The sequence below is a fragment of the Hydra vulgaris genome, chromosome 15, assembly GCF_038396675.1.
Source record: "Hydra vulgaris chromosome 15, alternate assembly HydraT2T_AEP".
In the NCBI taxonomy this organism is placed as follows: Eukaryota; Metazoa; Cnidaria; class Hydrozoa; order Anthoathecata; family Hydridae; genus Hydra; species Hydra vulgaris.
In genome coordinates this window covers 44,117,342-44,140,012 of record NC_088934.1, presented here as the reverse complement: position 1 = coordinate 44,140,012, position 22,671 = coordinate 44,117,342, and the positions used below count along the sequence as shown (strand labels likewise).

Genomic DNA, 22,671 nt, shown 5'->3' with positions numbered 1-22,671 from the left:
TGAGTAAGGAAAATCCATTACTCATTATCAGGCAAGAAACAATATAATACAAATTTACATCTACACCAGACTAATAGATGAAGAAGGGGTCTTAGGCTGGTAAACAGAATTTTTCTTTTTACCCTTGAAGTTTTTTTCCTAGAAGCCTTTTACAGCAAGATAGCCTAACAAGACAGCATCCTACTGTCTTGTAACATCATCTCCAGTCTTTTCTAAGACTAAAGATGGTGTTACCAAGAGCCCTAAAACAAGGTTAGTTTTAGTCAGAGTTTACTCCGCTAAATCTTTGCCTTGAAAAGCAATTTCTACCAGGCAGCAGGACATGGGGTAGGATGTACTGGATTACATGTTACCATTAGTTGACCGTGGTCATTCTGAATCTGACTTGTTGTAGTTAAAAGATGTTACTTCTGCTCAAAAGATTTTGAATATATATAAAAAAACGACCATATAACAGACCGTTCACCTTAATTTCAAGAGATACTTGAAATTAAGGTGAACGGTCTGTTATATGATTGTAAACACTAGTTACTCATTCAGATACTACGCCATAGATTTAAATAGAACACAAGCATATTCGGGATATTTGGCCAGATACTTGATAGTAAATCTTCTGCTAGATTAAACCGGATATCCATATAAAAATCATGCTCTTCTAGTTCACCATTAGTTAGTTTAAAAACTAACTATGGGTGAATAAATCTAATATTTAGCTTAAAAGCTAACTATAGGTTAGTAAACTTGTGGTTAACTTAAAATTTAGACTTCGTTTAATGAATAAAACTCACACTTTAGTAAAATATAAAATTAACTAAAGTATACAATGGGTAAATTAAACAAAGATAAAAATGAATTTTTACTATGAACTTTGATTGAATGGAAAATTTCCAAGAAAAAAAGTATTGTCTGCGTAAATACTTTTTTCTTGAGAAAATGATGGTAGTTGTATGATAATCAGATAACTCTAATAATAATTTAAGAGTTATAATTACATTTGATTGGTTTTGATGCAATACAACAAGCATTAATTAACAATGTTGCACTTAAAACTCATAACCAATACGTTGCACGCGAAATTCCAAATTTAAAACACATAAACAAAATGTCAATGCCATACACGTCATTTTTATGTTTATGTCTATGTAAAATTAAGTTGCTTTTGCAAAAGATTGCCATAATTGGAGCCTGGAAATCCTAAAATTTGGTTTTCTATCACTTCTAATGTGAGAACAACGAGTTTATAAATTTTATTTTTATTTTTTTATTACTCTTAATAAAGACTTTATTCAATAAATTTCCAATTTTATGCAACAACTTTTGACAACAAGTCGTCAAACCCATTAAATTTAAAAGATCTTTACCTAACCAAATATGTCAAAACAAATCAAAATTACATCCAAATAGTTACTCAAGAGTTTAAAAACTCTAACGTAATGTTGTCATGTAACTTTTTTGTTTTAAAAATAATAATCTTTATCTATTTTGTCTCATATAGCTTAAACTATGTGAAAAAAAAAAAAAATAAAGATGTCAAAGAAATCTTCAAGAAAATTTTTTTTTTTTCAAATAAACAATGTGTGTAATTGGTTTTGAATGAAAAACGGTATTATTTTTATGTACGATGGGGCAATTGTAAAGGCATAAATAAAGTGCATTTAATGTATTTCCCTTATAATCAAGTAGTTTAGCAGATTTAAGCACTATCATAAACTGTTAGGAAATTAAAAGCAGAAATTCTAAATAGAATCAAACAAGGTATCTTAAAAAAGGGCGAACGTGCGGCGTCATAAGGAGCCTCTTTTTACCTCAAAGAATAAAAGCTGTATTAAATGTTTAAGAAATTAATACAAAGTATTAAATTAAGCTTCATATGATTTTATCAGTTTCAAAATAAAAATTGGACCAGAAATAAAATTAGGCTGGACAAACGTAGAACAAACATATTCGGGAAACAACATGGCTCTAACTTTACGCTAAAAATACGGTTTTCTTAGTTACGCTAATCAGTAGTTTTTTTTTGGACACAACTCATTGTTGGCTAAACCGAAAAATGGTTAAATTAACTGACATACGCACAATTTAAAAATCCAAGTTTAAGCTGTGGACATGTACGGAGTGTAAAGAGATAGAAGTCTATTCTTAAGCCATTGAGATAAAAAAAAAAGAACACTCTCCCCACCTAACACAAAACGTTCAAGCACGTTGGACAAACTTTACAAACGTTTGAGTACGTTCTATGAACGTTTACAGAACGTTTTTAAACGTTTTGAGTTAGCTGGGTCTATTATTCAATTTAGTGTTAAATATTAGAACAGAAGTCGGTACACAGCGGTCCCATACTTATCTCAAACAAATAAGCTTTAAAAACCGGTTTCAAGCAGCTTTTTAAGTATAAATAAAGTGATAAACAGCAGTTTTAAGCATGGTTATCTCATAAATTTGCTAGTATGTAGTGGTTCTACACAGCTTATCTTTAACAAGTTGCCCGGTAAAAGTAAAAATGGTGTAAGACAATTTTTTAGTAACGAATTTTATTGAAAAAAAACAGTTAATCTGTTAATAAAAAGATGTGGTAAATCTTAAAATATAATATCTTCAAAGATCAAATTAAAAAAAAAAGTTGTTGTATCAAAGTGACAGCGCTTTTTTTAAAATTTGATTTGAAATCTAAAAACCATTCGGTTTTTTTCAAATGTCAAACTTTTCGTTATCTATCTGATCCAAAAAACCGTTTTATTTTTTCTAAAAATCTTACAGTAAATCTTAAGTAAACTAACAAAACCTTTTCTTTTAAATATGACTCTCTTTAATCTTAGAAAAGTATCTGCTGCCACTTTGAACGTTTTCCACCACTCTTTTTTTAGTTAGTTTATTAGCGTTTAAGTTTTAATCTGTTACGCTTCGGCAAAACAAACGGGAAAAAAAAACTTGTAGTCTAAGTAATATTCTCACTGTAATAATGAAGTTTGTTTTTATAATATTATAACTACAAAATTATAGTAAATACGTTGATTTAAATACGTTGAAAAATATAAAATCCTATTCCGGTCGGATACTGGATATCAAAAATCCTGGTTTGAAAGCTTCATTTTAAAACGAAATATTTATTTGCTTGAATACTTTTTAGACTTAACTTACGTAAATAGAGATAATTTATTTTAAATTGTTTAAGAGATGCTTTTAAAAAGTTAATCGTAAAATATTTATGCATGATTGCTCGTGTGCATCGTTTTTAGGCTCTTAGGCATTTTTGAATCCTTAAAAAGTTTTTATAACGATAATCTAGAAAGGGAGGGGGGGAAGGGAGTGTACATTTTTATACATTTGGAAACAAAAAATGTACCTTTTAGATATATATTTATAGCTCGATTTTAAATATTGCTTTTAAAACATTTTGCATGCAATTTTTTTGCGCAGATTTTTCATTTAAAAAAATAATTTTAGTTGTGCAAAAATTATTTTTGTTTTTAAGTAGTGTGCAGAAAGTTGATCTTTCTAGCTTTCGTCTCCACCAAACGATCAAAAGAACAAAATGTCCGCAATTTGAGCAGTTAATCGGTGCTCTCTCGAAATTTAGTAAAACTAAGTGCAAACATCTGCATATCAAATTATATACTCTACAGCAGTTAAAAATAATAATTTTATAAATATTTAAATAATAAAAATAATGTATAAGGATTAAATAAAATTGACTTTAAAAAGTTATTGGTTAGTTTGGCTAGGTAAGAAATGCCTATTTTCAAAGATTGATTTCTTTAATCTCATACAAATTTTATATATTTTAATATTTATGTAGTTTATCGCAATATACTAAAAGTACTGGTAACCTATTGTTAAATATCTTCATTATTGTGAACTTTCGTTTTTATTATATATATATATATATATATATATATATATATATATATATATATATATATATATATATATATATATATAAAGTTTTTTTAATTTTGCTTAATTTTTTATTTTTTATATAAATTTTTTTTAATTTGAATTATAATTTTTGGAATTTCAAGAAATTATGACTACAACATATAGTTCTGAAAACTTTTTTTTGAAATTGAATTTTCTCTTTTTATAATAGATAATTGCAAACAAAGCTGTTGGTAAACAGCTCCATCTAGACTGTTACTATAAACAGTTGAGTCTCACTGTAAAACTTTGCAGTGAAAAGAAATGAAGCCCTTTGATACCGTACAAACAATTTTCATACTTGCAATATTCAACTACAGCATTTCCATTCCTATTGGTGAGTTATTTCACTTTTAGTTTAAACTTATATACTTTTTAATTTAAAAAATTTTAAACGCATTTATATTGCTTTTTAAGAATCTGTAAAACAAAAAAAATTGTGTTCGCGCTAAAGTAAAATATTGCATTAGTTATGCTGGCTGTATTGCTGGAAAAGAACAAACAGTGTAAAAAATGGAAAAGGAGGCAATCAAGAATTAACTTTTTTTTCTAAAAAAAAGTTAAAATCTCGACCGATCTGTTTTTGACTATCCCAATACATTTTTTGTAATATAGACTGTTAAGCAGAAATTTTTTGAAATGACGGATTGAACCGACGGATTGTTCAGCTGCGATTTTATTTAAATATGGGTTGTTAAGCTGCATTTTTTTTTCCTCCTTTGCATTTTAAATATAGAATAAAAATAGTTAATCCTCAAAAAAGTTTTAAATAAAAAAAAATAAAAATAAAAAAATACCAATCTAGCAACAAAATTAAAAAAAAGTTAGCAACCAAACTACAAAACTAAAAAAAAATTAGCAAACAAGCTATAAAAGTTTAGAAATGCTGCTGACAGTGTTGCTGACAGTATGTTATTATTATTATTTTTTTCAATCTTAGAAGTGATTAAAATAATTTTACTATGTCTAGAAAAAATCTGCAATTAATAATTAAAAAAAAATATATATATATAAAACTTTTTTTTTCAAAAAAAATAAAATAAAATAACAATCATTTTATGAGTATAAAATCCGGTTTTTTGAGTTAACGGTCTAAAGATCTAATTATGTGATCTCCGTTTAAAAATCAAAATTACACCAATTTTTAATCAAAAGTCAAAAAATGTTCTTTTTCGGATCTGATTAAAGAAAACAATGCTACCATCATGCAAATTGTTCCAAATGGTCTTGATGATCTAAATGGATAATTCTAGGGCTGAATTATTTTATGATTGGGATTGTAGATTTAAATTGTTTTATAATAAGATTCTAGGATTGAACTGTTTTATAGTTAGATTCTAAGATACTTCCCTGTGGGCAAGGGACGAAAATAAGACGTCTTTTAAACGTGTTTTGAACGTTTTGGACGTCTTTTGAACGTTCAAAAGACGTCTTTTTCAGGTCCCGTGCCCACTGGGTTAGCTCCAGAAATATAATTTTGCAAAATAAATAAAAAAGCATTTTTTTTAGTAGCTAAAAAGTTTTTATTGCGTTTTCAAGTTTTGGGTAATATTGCGTTAAGAAATAATTATACGTTTCAATAAACTTATAAGATTTATGATGTAAAGGTTTAAATACTTTTTGTATTTTAAAGTTTTGTATTTATGCAGCTCACTATAATGGAAATTCAAAACCACTAGTATACTAATATAAAATAATCAATCTGAATGAATGGTGCAATTAATTGTGTTCTTAATTTCATAATGTTGATATTACTTTAGAAAAGTCAAGGCACCGTCTGAAACGACACAACTCAAAAAGAGAAAACCTTGTCTTTTTTAATCAACCAATAGAACTTGATGAAGATGAATTTTTGCAAGGTAACTTATTTGTTTTATATAAAACAACTTGATTTAATAAACATACTCTAAACTCTCCATCAGTTTATGTATATGTGTCTGTCTCTTTCTTTACCTGATGGTAATTAAATTGTTTATGTTTGTAATGTCTTTTCTACAAAGATTGTTTTTTTTTTTTGTGTTATTTGGTTTTAAAAATTCTAACATTTATTTTGAAACCACCTGCTTTGTCTTTCCATAGGGAAAGACAAAGCTAGGGAAAAATGAGGGTATAAAATTTAGTACCAGTGGACTTAACACGTGTCCTTGTATTTTTACGCTAGTCAAGAATCTTTATTAAAACTAAATTTGGTATACCCGGTAAAAAGTTACGAGTTATATAACGGGATTGAATGAAATACGCTAATTGTTAACTTGGGAAATAAAGGTTTTATCTATTATGTTTAAACTAACTTCTATAAATTCTTCGTATAAGTTTAAAATTATTTTAAAATCTCTAATATAAAATGTGCCTTTAAAAACTCGATGCAAAAAAAAAAAAAAAAAAAATCCAAGAGCAAGTCTCGCTTGAAGTAGCTAATATAAAACCGGGGAACTTTCACAAGCAAAGCTACTCAATCATTCAGCATACCAGAAACAACACTTTACGGTTGTATTCGCAGCATAAGTGAAAAAGTCGGCAGTGGCACAAACAAGAGGTTTGCCGCAACAACTTATTTGTATCTACCAGAGTTAATAACAATTAACTCTGATACTATTATTAAATACTATTAGATACTATTATTAAATTATCCGATTGGAATTTCGGTAGAACGTACAATGACTTTATCAAACTAACAACCGACTATTTCCCTAGCGCGCACGTTGTCGCCATTAATAAAAAACCCATGTAATCTTTTTAAAAAAGTGCCAGATTGACTTATGTTTAATTAATTATTTAATTAAATAAATCTAGTTATTGTTTTCGGATTATATATATTCGTAATTTAGTTGGGGATTTCACACGTTACCCGTCGCACTATTTGTCGCTTATAAAAAAATCGATTTGTTGCGTAAAATTTGTATCAAATAAAAATCTTTTACAAACATAGGAAATATTGGAAAAATAAAAGAAAAAAGACTCTATGCCAAACCCTCAGTCGATGTATTGCTACCCAATACCAAACCCTCAGTCAATGTATAGCAGCACAATTCTTTGCAGCATCAGCTATAAGATAGTTGATGTATGAACCCAATAAATATTCATTATGTTTAAAATGTCTCTATTGACGAGAGCGCAACAAGATTTAAAACTTAAGTTTTACCGAAAAAATTGTAATGCAAAAACTTTTTTTGACTTTTCTTGGTTTTTAATTAATTTAGTACAACATTAAGTTGAAAATATATAAGTATAAATTATACTGTAATGCTGAAGTTTGATTTTTATCATAAGCAATTCAAAAGTTTATCTAAAACGTGTTTTTTAACTCTAAAATTTCCTATCTTAAAAAAAGCAAAATTGAAAAAAATAGAGATTCTTTTTTTAATTATAAACTATAATTTATACCTAATAATATGAGTTTCGTAAAAAATATTCAAAAAGTTAAAATTGGAAAAAGTCTTTAAGAAATGCAAGTGATATCCTGTTTCCACTTAGTGACGCATAGTGCATCGTGTCACACTTAATTGCATCAAAAACAATACCTTGTTGACTTAATCTGCTTACCAGCTCATGAGGAGACAAGGTTCAGCAATTTAAATATAAAATCAGTTTCAACAAGTCACAAATAGTAACTAGTGTCAGTGCAAAAACTTAAAATGCAAGGTTTGGCATTGTCAAACATACATGCCAAAGCAAAATGTAGCACTGAGTTTTAATGACAACATCATAACAAGAGTATATACTTTTTAATTATTAATTGGTTATTTTTTAAATTGTTACTGTTAATTGTTTTTTAAATTGACAGTATTGGTTACTTTTTTATTGCCCATTAACTCGCATATTTCATTCTCCCCAAATGTTAGGATAGAATTAAGTTTTTTCAATTAATGAAAGTTTCTTTAAAGATATTTAAATACAGATCTAAATTCTCTAAAACTTAAAAACAATATTTTCTAAATCTTTTTTCTGTAAAAACTGTATTAAAACTCTTAACTGTTTCATTTGATTTCGTTTTACTTTATAATATTTGTTTTATATTTTATTTAGGAACAGCTAAATATGTTCGAAGCGATGACCTTCATCAGTTATACGATTCACAAAAATTACCAATATTCGGTGAAGCTGAAAAATATAATTTAAATGCTCAAACTCAAAATGAAACAATCGGAGCTATAAATAATGCATATAATAATGCATCCATTAATAATTTGGGTCAAGAAACAAGATTATATAGGCCAACAGAAACACAATCAGAAATGCCAAGTGCAAAGCCTCAGCCTATAGAGCTTGAAGATGACATTTATGGTAAATTAAAAAGTGAAATAGCAAATAATTCAGTAAATACTAATCCGATTTGGAATAATGCCAATGCTAGATATTATAATGATATGATTCAAAACAGCTCAATTGAACGCAATGGTGATCGTTATGTTAATTATTATGGCGATACAACTACTTCACCTCCAACATTCAATCCTTTTTTACCAAAGGTAGAAAAAAATATAGCTTCTAATGACTCTTCAAAGACTTTTGTTGCGTTATCTGAGCATGAAAGTGTGACTCAAAGTAGTGACACAACAGGTACTATATCTGATGGTGAACTTAATATCCATCACCAAACAGAAAACACTGTGCACAATGGTAATGATTTTGATATTCATGTTGTTAACCCAGATCCTCAAATTAATGAGCAATTAAATGAGAATAACATTGATCAAAATTTACAGCAAACAAATGAAAGTTTTCCAAATTCAGCCTCTGCATCTGCTTCAATGAATGCTGTAATGAATTTTCAATATCAATCTTTAGAAACACAAAGTCAAATTGCAAGTGATATAACTGAAGACACTGGATATCATGTTTTATCTACAACACCTCAAATTTCTTACAGTAATTTAAATAGTACTTTAAGCCCCTGGTTAACAACAAGTGATTCAAGTTCTGCACCAGAACAATCGAATACTCCACAAGAGCAATCTTCTTCACCAGTACCACAGACACTGTCAGCACAATCCACTTTTCCACCAATACAGTCAACAAGTCATCTTGCAGATGAGTTAACAACAACTTTGTCTCCCTATGATCAATGGTTATTAAATATGACACTAATTTACAAACAGTATTTTGCAAATATTTCATCAACAACCTCAACAACATCTTCCATGACAACATCTCCCACAACAACATCTCCCACAACAACATCTCCCACAACAACATCTCCAACAACAACAGCTCCCACAACAACAGCTCCCACAACAACAACTCCCACAACAACAACTCCCACAACAACAACAACTGCAACAACAACAACTCCTGCAATAACAATTGCAACAACTATAGTACCTCCTTTTGTTGAAACATCAAAAAGTTATGAGAACAACTTTTTATCTCCTAAGAATCTTCCGATTTCTGCTATAGGATTTCAGCAAAATGTTGATCCAATATCTAGCTCGAATTATGGGAATCCACAGAGAACCATGAACACAGTGAATGTAATTGCGTCTGGACCTGTTATTTTAAATATTCAGCAACCTCCTTTAGTAGTGAATATTTCTGAAGTAGAAAGTTTATCTACAAATATTTTTTCTCAAGTTTCCTCAGCAAATTTTACTGCAACAAAAGGTGTTTCTCATATAGATGCTCCTTCACTTAAAAATGAAAGTAATCCTATAATTGTGCAACAATTTCCTTTAATAAATGAAAAAGCTGTTCCAATGAGTAGTAACACAACTCTTTATGGAGCAACAATGCAGCAATCAATGGTAGGAGAAATTTCACAAAAAGATATTCCAATAGATTCTGAAGAATCTAAAAACATATTATCTGGCAATGTTAATCTCAATAGTATATCTTTTAAACCAGAGCAAACAGATTCTTTTAATGCATTAAAACAGCAAAATGTTTATTTAGGTGAAAATAAAAAAATAAATGAAAATGGAGGCATTGAAACTACAATTGTTGGACAATACAATCAAAGAAATAAGGAATTATTAACCGGTCCGGCAAATGGAAGTATGTACCCAACTCTTTCAAACTCAAATGCTACTCCTAAGCAACTTGATGAAGGAACTTACCAGGTTATAGGGCAACCTACTATTCCTCCATTTACCCCTGTTATTCCAAAGCAAATTGAAACTTTTGTTGCTCCTTCTATACAAGGACCTTCATCCAATACTTTAAATCTACAAAATGGAAATTTAGTGACTTTTCCAAAAAAAATTGCAGTTGAAGATACTTCTTCTGGTGTTCAACAAATACACAAAAAACCAGTTTTACCACAGCAACCTTATTTTGTTCCTACTTTACAGACAAATAATAAAATGCCTTCTGTTTTAGAATCCGTTCAAAACCAAGATAGCAATAATACTCTATTGAACAGCTCAATGGACAAAGCAACTAGCAAACCACTTATTTTATTGAATCCAGTTGAAACTGTTATAACCACTGAATCTCCTGGTGTTGTTATCAAAAGCAACAAAGTAGAAGTCAGCTTTGATAGGTTGCATTTTCCTGCTAATTATCCTGATGTTTATAGAGTACAGTTTAAAGTTCCAATGCAAAACGAGACGAATGCTCAGACTCTAAAGGAAAAACCTAACAAATCATTTGCAGTGCTTGATAATGAAGCTGCCTATGAGTTAATGAAACCACAAAGAATGGAAAATTCATATGGTGCTATTGCTTCAACAACTGTTACTCCTGAACATAATGGAGTAACCACTAGTTCATTAAGTTGCTTCAGAGATCGTAAAATTGCATCTGATCCAAATTCTTTTGACATGTTTAAGCCTGATTGTTTATCAAACGGAGATTATAAGCCTATTCAATGCTATGAACATTCCAAGTTTGGTAAATGGTGCTGGTGTGTTGACATAAATGGACAGGAGATTATTGGTTCAAAAGTTGATGCTCATTCAGGTAATCTTACCAATGAAAAATGTTTGGAATTTCGTAATCAGAATTTAACAAATAAATATTGGACTACATTTTATCGACCAACCACTACATCGACACCACTTCACGTGTTTAATGCTATTGCAAATCAAACAAAACTAAAAGGTTTGTAAACTTTCGAAATTTTTTTTTGATTAGGTGGTTCGATTAAACTTAACTTTTTTATACAATTTTTTTTTTATTCACAGAAATAGGACAGTGCGAAAAAGAAAAACAACTTTCAAAAGCACCAATGATAGGCGGTGACAGCTTCTCGCCAGAATGCAACAAGGATGGAACTTATAAAAGTCGCCAATGTTTTACCCATTTGTATTATGGAAAGCAATGTTGGTGTGTTGACAAATTTGGTCAGGAATTACTTGGAACAAGAAGAATTGATGGCTCTCATCCAGACTGCAAAAAAGGTTGATTTTTAAATAAATGATATATTTTTTACCTTTTTATGGTATTCTTATTGAACAAAAAAAGTTTTCTTTTTAGTTAGTAAAGAGCTTTGCACATACCAAGCTAAAAAGGGTAAATGCAATATGCATATTACAAAAATATTTTTTAATTTGCAAACAAAAGAGTGTGAATTCTTTGTTTATTCTGGATGTGGTGGCAATGCAAACAATTTTATGAGTGTGGTAGAATGTGAGACAAAATGCAAGAAAGAATCTCTTGTATTGGTTGAGGTTCAACCAGAAAAAGTTCAGCCAAAACTAATCACGAATACAACACGTGAAAATGTCAATCAGATATCAAACAATGAAAAAAAGACTGTGAATGAAATACTAACAAAAATATCTTTTGCTGTTGTGCAACCCTTCAGTGGCAGTGTAAACTCACCTTTAAACCCAACATATATTCAAATAAAATCTGCTTTAAATCAAACAGTAAGTATTATATAATAAAAATAAAACAGTAGTAGTAGTAGTAGTAGTAGTAGTAGTAGTAGTAGTAGTAGTAGTAGTAGTAGTAGTAGTAGTAGTAGTAGTAGTAGTAGTAGTAGTAGTAGTAAAAGTAGTACTACTAGTAGTAGTAGTAGTAGTAGTTGTTGTTGTTGTTGTTGTTGTTGTTTTAGATGTAGTTGTAATAGTATTAATAATGATGATAATATTAATAGTAATATTATTAATAACAATAGTAGTGATAATAAAAATTTTTATATTGAGTAACAAAATATTATCTAAATTATTTAGTGTCAATTTGATGCCAAAACTAAAAATTAAAACACTTTTGTTTATTTTTAAATAGATTTATACGCTTTATCCAATTTTATTTAAAAATGTTGAGATTGCTTATATGGAACCTTATGTAATACCTAATGATATAAAAAGAGTCCAGTACATTTTGGTAAATGCTATTTTAACATTTACGGAAGTTCCCAACGATGATTTCAAGTTAATTCAGGATACTGTAAACTCTGGAGTTTTTGGAGGTTTATTGGTAATCATAGGTAGTTACAGGAGAACTCCTGCCCAGGAAGCTATTTCTAAAGTTGGTTATGCTTATGGAGGAATGGATTGCAATAACGAAAGGTTTGGGTGTTGCGCAGATGGTAACTCACCTGCTCAGGGTCCTAATAAAGAAGGTTGTCCTGAAGGTATGCTGATTTTTTTTGTTTTTAAATATGTATAATGAACGTATGTATAAATTATTGTGAGTATTATCATAAAATATAACTGTTTTATGTTTTTTTTAACTATATTTTTTTATTAAGCATAAAGTTTTTCTTTTAGAAAAATGTCCATGCAAAGAAATAGATGCAGAATTCTGCATTTTGATTCCATTTGACAAGAAGTTCAAAAAAAAGAATTCATTTGAATATAAGCAACTTAATAATGACATTCATAAATGGGTAATTCAATTGTTTGCTTTTAAATTTATGTCATTACTATAATATATAACAAGCTATAAACATGGTTTATGTTTAGATGGCTTTAAATGTCTATTTTGGTATTCGAGAGTATGAAAGTATTGAAATCATATCTTTGAGGTATATAATACTTCCATTTGCATATACTAAATTATAGTTTTCTAAAATACATATATATATATATATATATAAATATTTTAATAGTTATATATTTACAAATATTTTAATATATTTTAAATATTTTTAAAAATAGTGAACGGGAACAATTGAGCTTGAGCACTGTTAATTTGACTGAAGTTGTTCTAAAAATTCACTTTTCTGGTCCAATTTCTGATCCAATTACTCCTTTAAGAAAAACTGTTGACAAATCCTCTGACACTTTACCAACAATGAAAGGTTCTTTAGTATGTGATAAAGGACAGCGTAAGTTTAATCTTTTTTGAGTTTGAATTTTTACAATTATAAATATATATATATATATATATATATATATATATATATATATATATATATATATATATATATATATATATATATATATATATATATATATATATATAGAATAAATAGATAGTAGAAACATTTGAACCACACACTAAACCACTAGACTCACACTGAACTACACACTAAACCACTAGATTCACACTAAACCACTAGACTCACACTAAACCACACATTTAACCACTAATAAGTTAGTTTTAGTCTAAATGTATTTAAAACTTCGTTCATTAAAAATAAAATTATTTTAGCTTTGACTAAAAAGTTCGATGAAAAAAAGCTTATTGGAGTAATAGGTGGAAACAATGATAATGTAACAGTTATAAAAGATGATCGTGCTTTTGCTATGTTCAAATCACCTGAAACTGCTATGGAAGAGAGTGTTTTGCATGAAGTAGAAGAGTCTGAACCATCTGATATCTCAACAACAAAAAAGAAATTGACTCTTATGATTGCCCGACCACTTCGTTATTATCAAATGGGAAAGTACTTTCCACATTTGGATGCTGGAAACCCAGCTTTAATTATACCTGATAAAGATGGAGCAACATTTTACACTAAAAAAATTTACAAACCTTTTGAATCTCGTTATAATAAAGATCTAATTCCTATATATAACAAAGATGGAAAAGAGATTGCTGCTGTTACTTATGACAATGAACTGAAAAATTACCAAGTGGATAATCATAACAAGCGAGAAAAAATCTTTCATCGAAATGGTCTTGCTAATCTTGAAACATTCAGACCTTCTATAGCAGTTCATCTCAGTTTTGATCAATTTGAAGGTGATAAAATTATTGATGTTTCTGGGAATGATAATAATGGCTTAATTTCAGGAGCTGCCACAATAATGCACACAAATTATTCTTGTGGGTTTGCTTGCAGATTAATTGGTGGTGATGTATCCTTTGATGGGAGCAAACTTGTCCCAAAACCAGGTAGTGCTGTTACAATTGCCATATGGGTTAAAGTAAATAACACAAACACTCAGCAAGTCATTTTTTCTACTGTTGGGTTTTCTCACAATGAACAACAGTATGATTTTAGACTAAATTATGGAAAGATTAAATGGACACACATAGATGAAACAAAACACACTGTGTTTAATGTAGAAACAAGAGACAATTATGTGAACCCAGATCAGTGGGTACATATTGCTGGAACATATGATTCTGCTGCAAGTATGTTTGTTATTTCTATCAATAGAATTTTTTGTATTTATATTCATAGTCTTTTGCTTATACTTATTTTATACTAACAGTTGTGTATACTTAAAAAAGTCAACAATCTAATAAAGCTTTTTATTTTAGGAAAAGCTCAAATCTTTGTTAATGCTAGATTAATAACCACTGTAGATGGTTCAGGTTTGTTATCTGAAGACTGGGGAAAGTCTGCAAAAATTGGCAGTAAGATTGATGGGCAACAATTAAATGGTTTTGTAGACGAGTTCTACATTTTAACCAAAGCTTTATCAGAAAAAGAAGTAGGAGAATTGGTAAATGCCTGTTCTTATGGTAAGTTAACGCCAAAATATAAACAGTTTTTTTTTTTAATTGGGTGTTTCAAAAATATACAAGCATTTTGTCATTGTCAATGTAACCATAGATATCAACTTTTATATAATTAAAATTTTTATATTTAGATAATCTTTTTATATTATAATTATGTATGCTAATTAAGGATGTTTATATGTTTTTTAGCTTTACCATCACCTGAATATGGTTTAGACTTTCCTTGCAAAGAATGTATTGTTCCTCCTAGTCAATCAACCTCTGTTATTAAACCGGAAGTATCAACTTCAACAGCTGAGGTGTTTCCTAGTGTTAAGTGCACTTTATCTTGCACTAATTCAATTGCATCTGCAACAATATCTACAACGGTAATCAACACAGTTCCCATTATAAGCTCCACTCAAGGAATATATCCTACTACTTCAACTGCTCATTTTATTTCATCTACATCAGTTTTGTCTTCTACTTCAGTACTACCTACAGTTCAATCAACTTTTATTTTGTATTCTTCTGCAGTTCCAAATGCCCCCACTACACTACTCTCTAAAAGTTTTTCAACATTTTCATCAATTAAAGCAGATACCTCCTCATCAATATTTATAACTCCTACACCATCAAGTTCTAATGTTGTAACTTCCACTCCACCACCCACAACACCCACTTCACCTGTATCACCAACAAAAGAACCATGTATGTATAATTTATGATAATATTTAACTTTATATTATGTAAATAAATCAGTGTTAATCAGTGTTGTTATATTAGTAAAATATTTATATATATTTATAAATTTTAGAATAATTATTTTTTATTAAAATAGCAACTCCGATTCGTTCTTGTCGTGAATATTATGATAGATGTCACAGAAGACATGATGGAATCTATCGTCTTGCTAATGCTGTTCCAAACGAAGAAAGTGAAACATATTTTACATACTGTGACATGAATAGAAATCAAGGAGGTTGGACTCTAATTATTACGAGTCAAAGTGCTGATTGGGATCTGAATAATATTTTGTTTCGTGGTAATGATAATCCTGGACTGCAGTCAGATTTTTCTATTTTAAATCGTGCTGATGGAATATTATCACTTGCAAATAACAGTTTTCAATATCGACTAGAGGCAGGAGATTTAGGGCAATTTGGTGGAATTTGGGAAGCTCCTGCAGGCTACAAGTTAGTACAAAACAAATATGTAGTTAACAAGTTTTTAATAACTAGCACAAATTGCTAAAAAATATTTTAACATTACAAATGTTTATTTAATGGCAACATTTTTGAAAAAAACAAACAAATATAATTAACAAGTTTTTATTTTTAGAATTTTAAATCGCTATAACAACCAAACAGACATAAAACTTGTGAAAAAGTTTAGTCAATGGAATTACTCATCATCAATACGGTTTCGCATGCCATATATTCCTCTTGGAAGTTCTAAAGCTCTATTGACAACAGCAGAAAATCCTGAGGAAGATTGGTTCGGCACACTTATTGCAAAAGATGCTACATATGCTCCTGCTCCTTGGTTAAAAACAGTTGCTGAAAATCCACTTACCATATGGTATTGGGTTAGAGAAGCAAAAGGTTTAATTTTTTAAATTTTTATTTTAAATTCCGAAATAAAATGTGAAATAAAGTATATAAATTAAGGTCCAAAAAGTTTTTAATCAATAACTATTATATCAATTTTTTATTATTATAATTTTAAAAAAAAAAAAAATTATGTTACTTTTTAATATAAATTTGGAGTTGTTTCAACTACATTATTTATGAATTTAAATTATAGGTTTGAATGATGTTAATTCAGAAAACTCTTCTAGCCAAATAAATATATTTTACTACAATGTTGAAGTTGTAAATAATATTAGTGCTTCAATTGTATTGGAATGGACATTAGGTAGTGACAGAAAATTTCAAGTACTTGATGGCTCAAGTGTTACACGTATGGTAAATGAACTTCGAACAACAGTTCCTTCACCACCTGGTGTTTCTTTTAAAGTTTCTAGACTTGATCGTGCTCAACCTCTGTTTATTAATAATGCAGAGGAATTAGAAGTAACACCTGCTGTGGCAAGAGAAGAATTTACATTACAAGAAATTACATCAGTTCAGTTAAAAGGTTAAACAATAAAAGATTTGAATTTATATTATTAATTGTTTTTTCATTATTTACAATTCAAGTCTTTTTTTTTTTAATTCAGACCCAAAAACAGAAGAGTTAAAGACATTCTACTTTAATTACCAGTTTGTAAACCATGCTGAAGGCAAAGTTGACATTACATTTGAAGAGTTTGGGCGTCCTGAAAAAGTTACACTTGATGCTGATGATGTTTTAAACTGGTTAAGAATTTTTAGATCTAGAGAAAAACCTACCTTTGTTTTAAAAGCAACTAAAAAGTCCAATGGATATCCATTGAAGATTAATGGACAAGAAAACTACACTATGTTATCAACCTCTACTCGCAATTCCATCATTATAGTGGATATATCATTAACAGGTCTTTGTTCATAAAATTTAAAAATTTTGAAAAAATTAAAAACCAAAGGGTTTGAAAAATTTTAAAACTTTTGGTTTTAATGTTGACACTTGGTTGATTTTAGCAATAGACACGGAACTTCTTTGAATTAAATAAAATAAATTGCAGTTAAGTTATATTATAAATAATAAAAAGTTTATTATTAGGTTATTTTTCTTTTTTTGCTAGGCAAAGATGTTCTTCTTGAACCTACATATTACTCAATAAACATTAATATACAAAATGATGCTGGAAAAAGAGTAACATTAACGTGGAGAGATGGTATCAAAGAGATTGATATTGATGAAAATTCCAAAGCAGAATTTCACCATAATTTAACATCTTATGTTTCATCTTTGCCACAATACAAAGTAATGATGGTACAGTATGGAACTAATATATCTGAATTGGTCAATAATCAACAAGTTATTGACTTAACACCAACAAAAGATGGACTGATACCAATAACTTATGTTGTAACTTCCTCAGGTATTTATACCATTATTATTGTTAACTATGATGAACATTGAAGCAGAATTCTAAATAACAATTCATAATCAATGTTATCATCATCATCATCATCATCATCATCATCATCATCATCATCATCATCATCATCATCATCATCATCATCATCATCATCATCATCATCATCATCATCATCATCATCATCATCAGCATCAGCATCATCATTGTCATCATCATTGTCATAATCATCATCACCATCATTATTATCATCATCATCATTGTTTTTTCTATACAAATGAAAATCAATGTTTTGACTAAATTATAGACAAAGTATTAACCAAGTTTGTGTGAATTTATTATATATGAATTTTTGTATTTAGTGACTGCGAGTTTGTAGTTTTCAATCACTAGTACTTTGTTTTAAGATTTATGTTGCATGCAGTTAAAAAAATTCTTGCTTATTTAGTTTTTGTATTTTGTTTGCACTTTATATTTAAAAAAGTATTAAACATTGGTTAATGCTTAGTGTCAGTTGGAGTGTTTTTAATGTTGTCTGCCATTTTAGAATTTTAAATTACTTTTTAGACCTATACATTTTTATTTCAAAGACATAAAAGTATATTCTCTGCTTTTAATCGAAATATATTAATTATTTATATGATTATAATTAAAATTGTATATAATTACAGGATTAAGTGAATCAATGAGTGAAAGTCTTCGTGAAGATCCTGTTTGTCCTCCAGCAAGTTAGTGTTTTTTTTTATATTTAAGTTTTTATGCTGAAAATTTTCAACCTTCATTTATTCAGTCTAGAATGTTTGTGCTTCTAAAAAAAGAACTTTTTTTTTTAAAGTTGATGGAGATTATGGTGAATGGGGAGAATGGACAGCATGTAGTGCAAGTTGTGGAACAGGACAAAGATATCGTAATCGCACATGTAATAGCCCTGTCCCAGAGAATGGTGGACGATCTTGCACTGACCAAGGTCTTGGATTTCCACAAGAAAGTGCATACTGTATAACATTTAAATGCCCAGGTAACAAATTTTATATAATTTTGCAAGAATTTAAAACAAATAAGGTTTGATGATTAAAAAATGTTGTTTTGTATTATAATTAATGATCAATAATTGTATAGTTAGTGAAAATTTAAGTTGTCATTTTTTTTAAATTTACTTTTTGTAAATATTTTTAATAAAATTTACAAAGAGAGTTTAATAAAATATAACAAAATATAAATAAATATATAATATATATAATAAACAATAATTTGTTGTTTCAGTAAATGTACCAACAAATTGCCAACTTCATGTTGTTGTTATTAACTTGTCTGACAATGTTGCTCAAATAAAAGCAGTGCAAGGGACAATGGAGGTAGTTAATAAAGAAATTTTTCCGAACAGACATGTGGAAAATACAGCTTCGGTAAACATATCTAATGGTACATGTCCACAGCCTTTTATTTATATAGCTACAGATTCTAACAGCGATGTTCAGTATTATATAAATGGGCAAGAATCATACTCAGTACCTTGGAGCGAAGATTACATATACAATGTGCTCTATATTGCAAAGCGTAAAGGTATTTGCATTGTTTCATAGTAGCTTATGGTACACATAAAGCTTTTAAAGTATAAACTTTTTGACATTAAATTTTTGAATTTTAGGAGAATACAGTGGTGAATCAAAAATTTATTTTATTAATTTGCGATTCATTAGCACAGTTGTAGTGCCAGTTAACATTGTTTATAATGGTTTTGAATATGCAAAACAGAGAGTTATTCAACCTGGATCAATAACAACAGTAAACATGCTTGTTAATACAACTATGCGACCTTCATTTGTTATGTCAGCTATGTATAATTTCAAAAAATACTTTTTAAATGGAAATTATGAGCTAAATTATTTAGCATCTGATATAAAAGGAGAAGTAACTGAAATTAGGATAACTGAAAATGGTAAATTTTTTATTTTTTTTATTTGATCGTTTATTCATTCAATCATTCTCAGTTTTTTTGTATATTATGTTTTGTAAAAAAAAAAAAAATTAAATGTTTAGAGTTTAATTTAAATTGATTTCAAATTTTTAATTATTAGAAATTGTGAATCCTCTATCAAAACAGTACTTTGTCAACATAGAGATTATTAACACTGTTCCAGCTAACATCATTGTTATGATTGATAATGAGCCAATTGAACTTTATTATCAAGATGTTGTACTTCGTCGTGGAATCATCAATTCAGTTTTCCAGCCTCTTCCTGTTGTCTATACAGCTCATATGAAATCAAACTCATCAGTAAATTTATTTTTGAACAATCAGCTGCAATTATTGTATAGTTTATCCACTGTGGACTCAACTTACCGAATTTTTGTAACAGCAAAACAAGGCAAATGCAATTTTATTTTTTTGATTAATTTAGTATATTTGATTTATTTAAAATCAAACATTTTTAATCCACAAATTTTTTTTATTTAGAAATGTTAGAGCCCAAGGTCTACTACTTAAATCTGCAGTTCATAAATAAATATGAATCAAGCATTGCTACTGTAAGCTGGGTTGTCAATGGAAAAATTTTAGTTGAAGATGTAGCTCCAAGTTCTGATTTGTTTGTTAATTCTGCATTTATTAGTGAGTCAGCACCACTTCCTTCAAACATCACTGGTTTTATAAAAGGGACATCAAATAAAGTTTTGCTTAATGGACAACCTCTTCTACCTGTGGTAGCGAGCCAACAGCAAAATATACTTTCAATCACAATCGGTGAAGGTATATTCTTTTTTTTTTCTTTATATTGCTTTCAATATTAATGGATGTTTTTTCAAAAAAAAGTAATAAAATATTAAGTCATTCTTAAAATATTTTGCAGGTACACCAACAGAAGCTCAGCAAGTTATCTTTTATACCTTACTGCAAGTTATTAACTATGACCTAAATGACATCATCATAAAGTATAACTTCAGTGGAGTTGAGCAACAAGTCTTGATTCCATCGCAAAATTCCAAAATAATTTCTGAATTTCAAGTGGCAGCATCCCAACCTGACAACGTTTACTTCCAGGCATTTAAAACAAGTGGCGCTTTTGTTCCTATAAATAATCTTGATATGTACGTGGCTAAGCCAACAACAAGTTGGAATATGGCTACAGTTATTATAGGTAGGTTTTTCAAAAATTATTTTAATGCTTTTTAATGACTTTTAAACCAACAAATGTTACAACTATGCAACCTTACATATGTAGCCTATGCAACCTTACATATGTTATTTATGTAACCTTACATATGTAACTTATGCAATCTTATATATGTTACTTATGCAACCTTACTGTTACTTATGCAACATTAAATATGTCTCTTATGCAACCTTAAAGCCAACAAAAGTTACAACTCTGCAACTTAAATATGTAATCTATAGAACCTTACATATGAAACCTATGCAACCTTACATATGTAATCTATACAACTGTACATATGTAAAACATATTCATCTCTCTTAATTATATTTACTTAATTATCACTCTTACTTATTTATTATTACTATTTTTATTATTAATTTATTTTTTAATATCTTCATTTTAATATCTTTATAATTTTATTCTAATTTATATTAATATCTTTATAATTTTATTTATTTTATTATTAATTTATTTTTTAATATCTTCATTTTAATATCTTTATAATTTTATTCTAATTTATATTAATATCTTTATAATTTTATTTATTTTATTATTAATTTATTTATATTTTTTATATATTATAATATATATGCTAATAACTTTCTAAGAAGATGTTTATTATTTTTGAAAAACCAATATTTTATGTTATGACAAAATGAAAAGGTTTATAAAATGTTAATTTAAAGTTGTTATATCTTTGTAAAATCTATTTTAATACAAATCTACTATATTTAAAAAATAGTTCAATTTTGATAGAAATTTATTTTTTAATTTAATATGTGCAATTGTTTTGTGTTACAATATTTTTATAGCCTCTTAAAATAAATTGTTTGTGTCATTTATAAGTTCACTTTTACAACAAAAAAATTCTTTTCATTTAAAGGCTCGCGAAAACAATACAATGTTGTTGTTAATATAACAAACTACAACATTGAAGGAAATCCTGTACTCATAAAATATACTATAAATGGAATAACACAAACAGTTCCAATTAATCCCAAGAGCAGCATTAAATTAGCAATATTGGAATTTAGTAACAAACCAATCATGTTTTCAGCAGAAGATATACTTACTAAGGCGGCTGTTGCATTCAATAGTGGGAAATATAATGTTGAAGTGATTCCTTACATTGAAGAGCAACATGAATATATTACCATTGGTAAGTGTCATTGTCTTTATAACAGGTATTGTCAATAAATTTTATTGCTGTATTTATATAAACATTTCATTAAACTTTATAAATAGGTTCACCAAATAAACAAGAGTACAATTTGCTTGTTTTTATAAACAACTATGAGTCTCTAGTTGCAGTAATCAACTATGAAATCATGAACAAAGTTTTTGAAGTTGTTGTTGGTCCTTCATCTCTTAATATACCAGTTATTATTGAAAGTACCAACAATAATCCTGTAAGATTTACAGGTATAAATCAAGTTACAGGACAGCCTCTGATGTTAAATGAAAAATCATTTGTTGAGTTTACACCATCATCTGATAACCAGACTTTCAAATTTATAAATATTGGTATTGCAATTTAAAGTTTTTTTATTATTATTTTTTTAATAATAAATATATTATAAATATTTGAAAAATGAGATTTCAAATTATAGTTATTAATTTTAAACTTAATATTAAAAAATCTTGCATATTTCAAATTTCTCTTTTTCTTTTAATTTCTTCTTGCTTTTACTCTTTTCAACCTTTTTATTTTATATTAATTGTTATTTTATATTTTACATTATTTTTATATATTTTAATATTTATTTATTTGTTATTTATTTTTTTTTATATTTATTTTAA

The 22,671-nt window shown here is 28.2% G+C and overlaps 1 protein-coding gene across 2 annotated transcripts in view; it reads left to right on the top strand.

The window, feature by feature from the left end:
- Positions 1-3,567: 3,567 nt before the first annotated feature.
- LOC100202739 (uncharacterized) overlaps positions 3,568-22,671 on the top strand; it is a 46,620-nt gene continuing 27,516 nt past the window's right edge. For both annotated transcript variants that reach the window (XM_065819235.1, XM_065819234.1), the window contains exons 1-27: positions 3,568-3,722; positions 4,088-4,252; positions 5,676-5,774; positions 7,942-10,953; positions 11,037-11,252; positions 11,329-11,723; positions 12,085-12,433; positions 12,570-12,688; positions 12,765-12,826; positions 12,960-13,129; positions 13,456-14,385; positions 14,515-14,718; positions 14,905-15,405; positions 15,536-15,890; positions 16,036-16,298; positions 16,501-16,833; positions 16,916-17,212; positions 17,420-17,719; positions 18,388-18,444; positions 18,552-18,734; positions 18,980-19,279; positions 19,365-19,655; positions 19,795-20,085; positions 20,175-20,465; positions 20,566-20,853; positions 21,755-22,030; positions 22,117-22,395. In XM_065819235.1, coding sequence (XP_065675307.1) covers positions 4,180-4,252; positions 5,676-5,774; positions 7,942-10,953; positions 11,037-11,252; positions 11,329-11,723; positions 12,085-12,433; positions 12,570-12,688; positions 12,765-12,826; positions 12,960-13,129; positions 13,456-14,385; positions 14,515-14,718; positions 14,905-15,405; positions 15,536-15,890; positions 16,036-16,298; positions 16,501-16,833; positions 16,916-17,212; positions 17,420-17,719; positions 18,388-18,444; positions 18,552-18,734; positions 18,980-19,279; positions 19,365-19,655; positions 19,795-20,085; positions 20,175-20,465; positions 20,566-20,853; positions 21,755-22,030; positions 22,117-22,395 — 9,934 coding nt within the window. In that variant the 5' untranslated portion in view covers positions 3,568-3,722; positions 4,088-4,179. The remainder of the gene's footprint in view (positions 3,723-4,087; positions 4,253-5,675; positions 5,775-7,941; positions 10,954-11,036; positions 11,253-11,328; positions 11,724-12,084; positions 12,434-12,569; positions 12,689-12,764; positions 12,827-12,959; positions 13,130-13,455; positions 14,386-14,514; positions 14,719-14,904; positions 15,406-15,535; positions 15,891-16,035; positions 16,299-16,500; positions 16,834-16,915; positions 17,213-17,419; positions 17,720-18,387; positions 18,445-18,551; positions 18,735-18,979; positions 19,280-19,364; positions 19,656-19,794; positions 20,086-20,174; positions 20,466-20,565; positions 20,854-21,754; positions 22,031-22,116; positions 22,396-22,671) is intronic.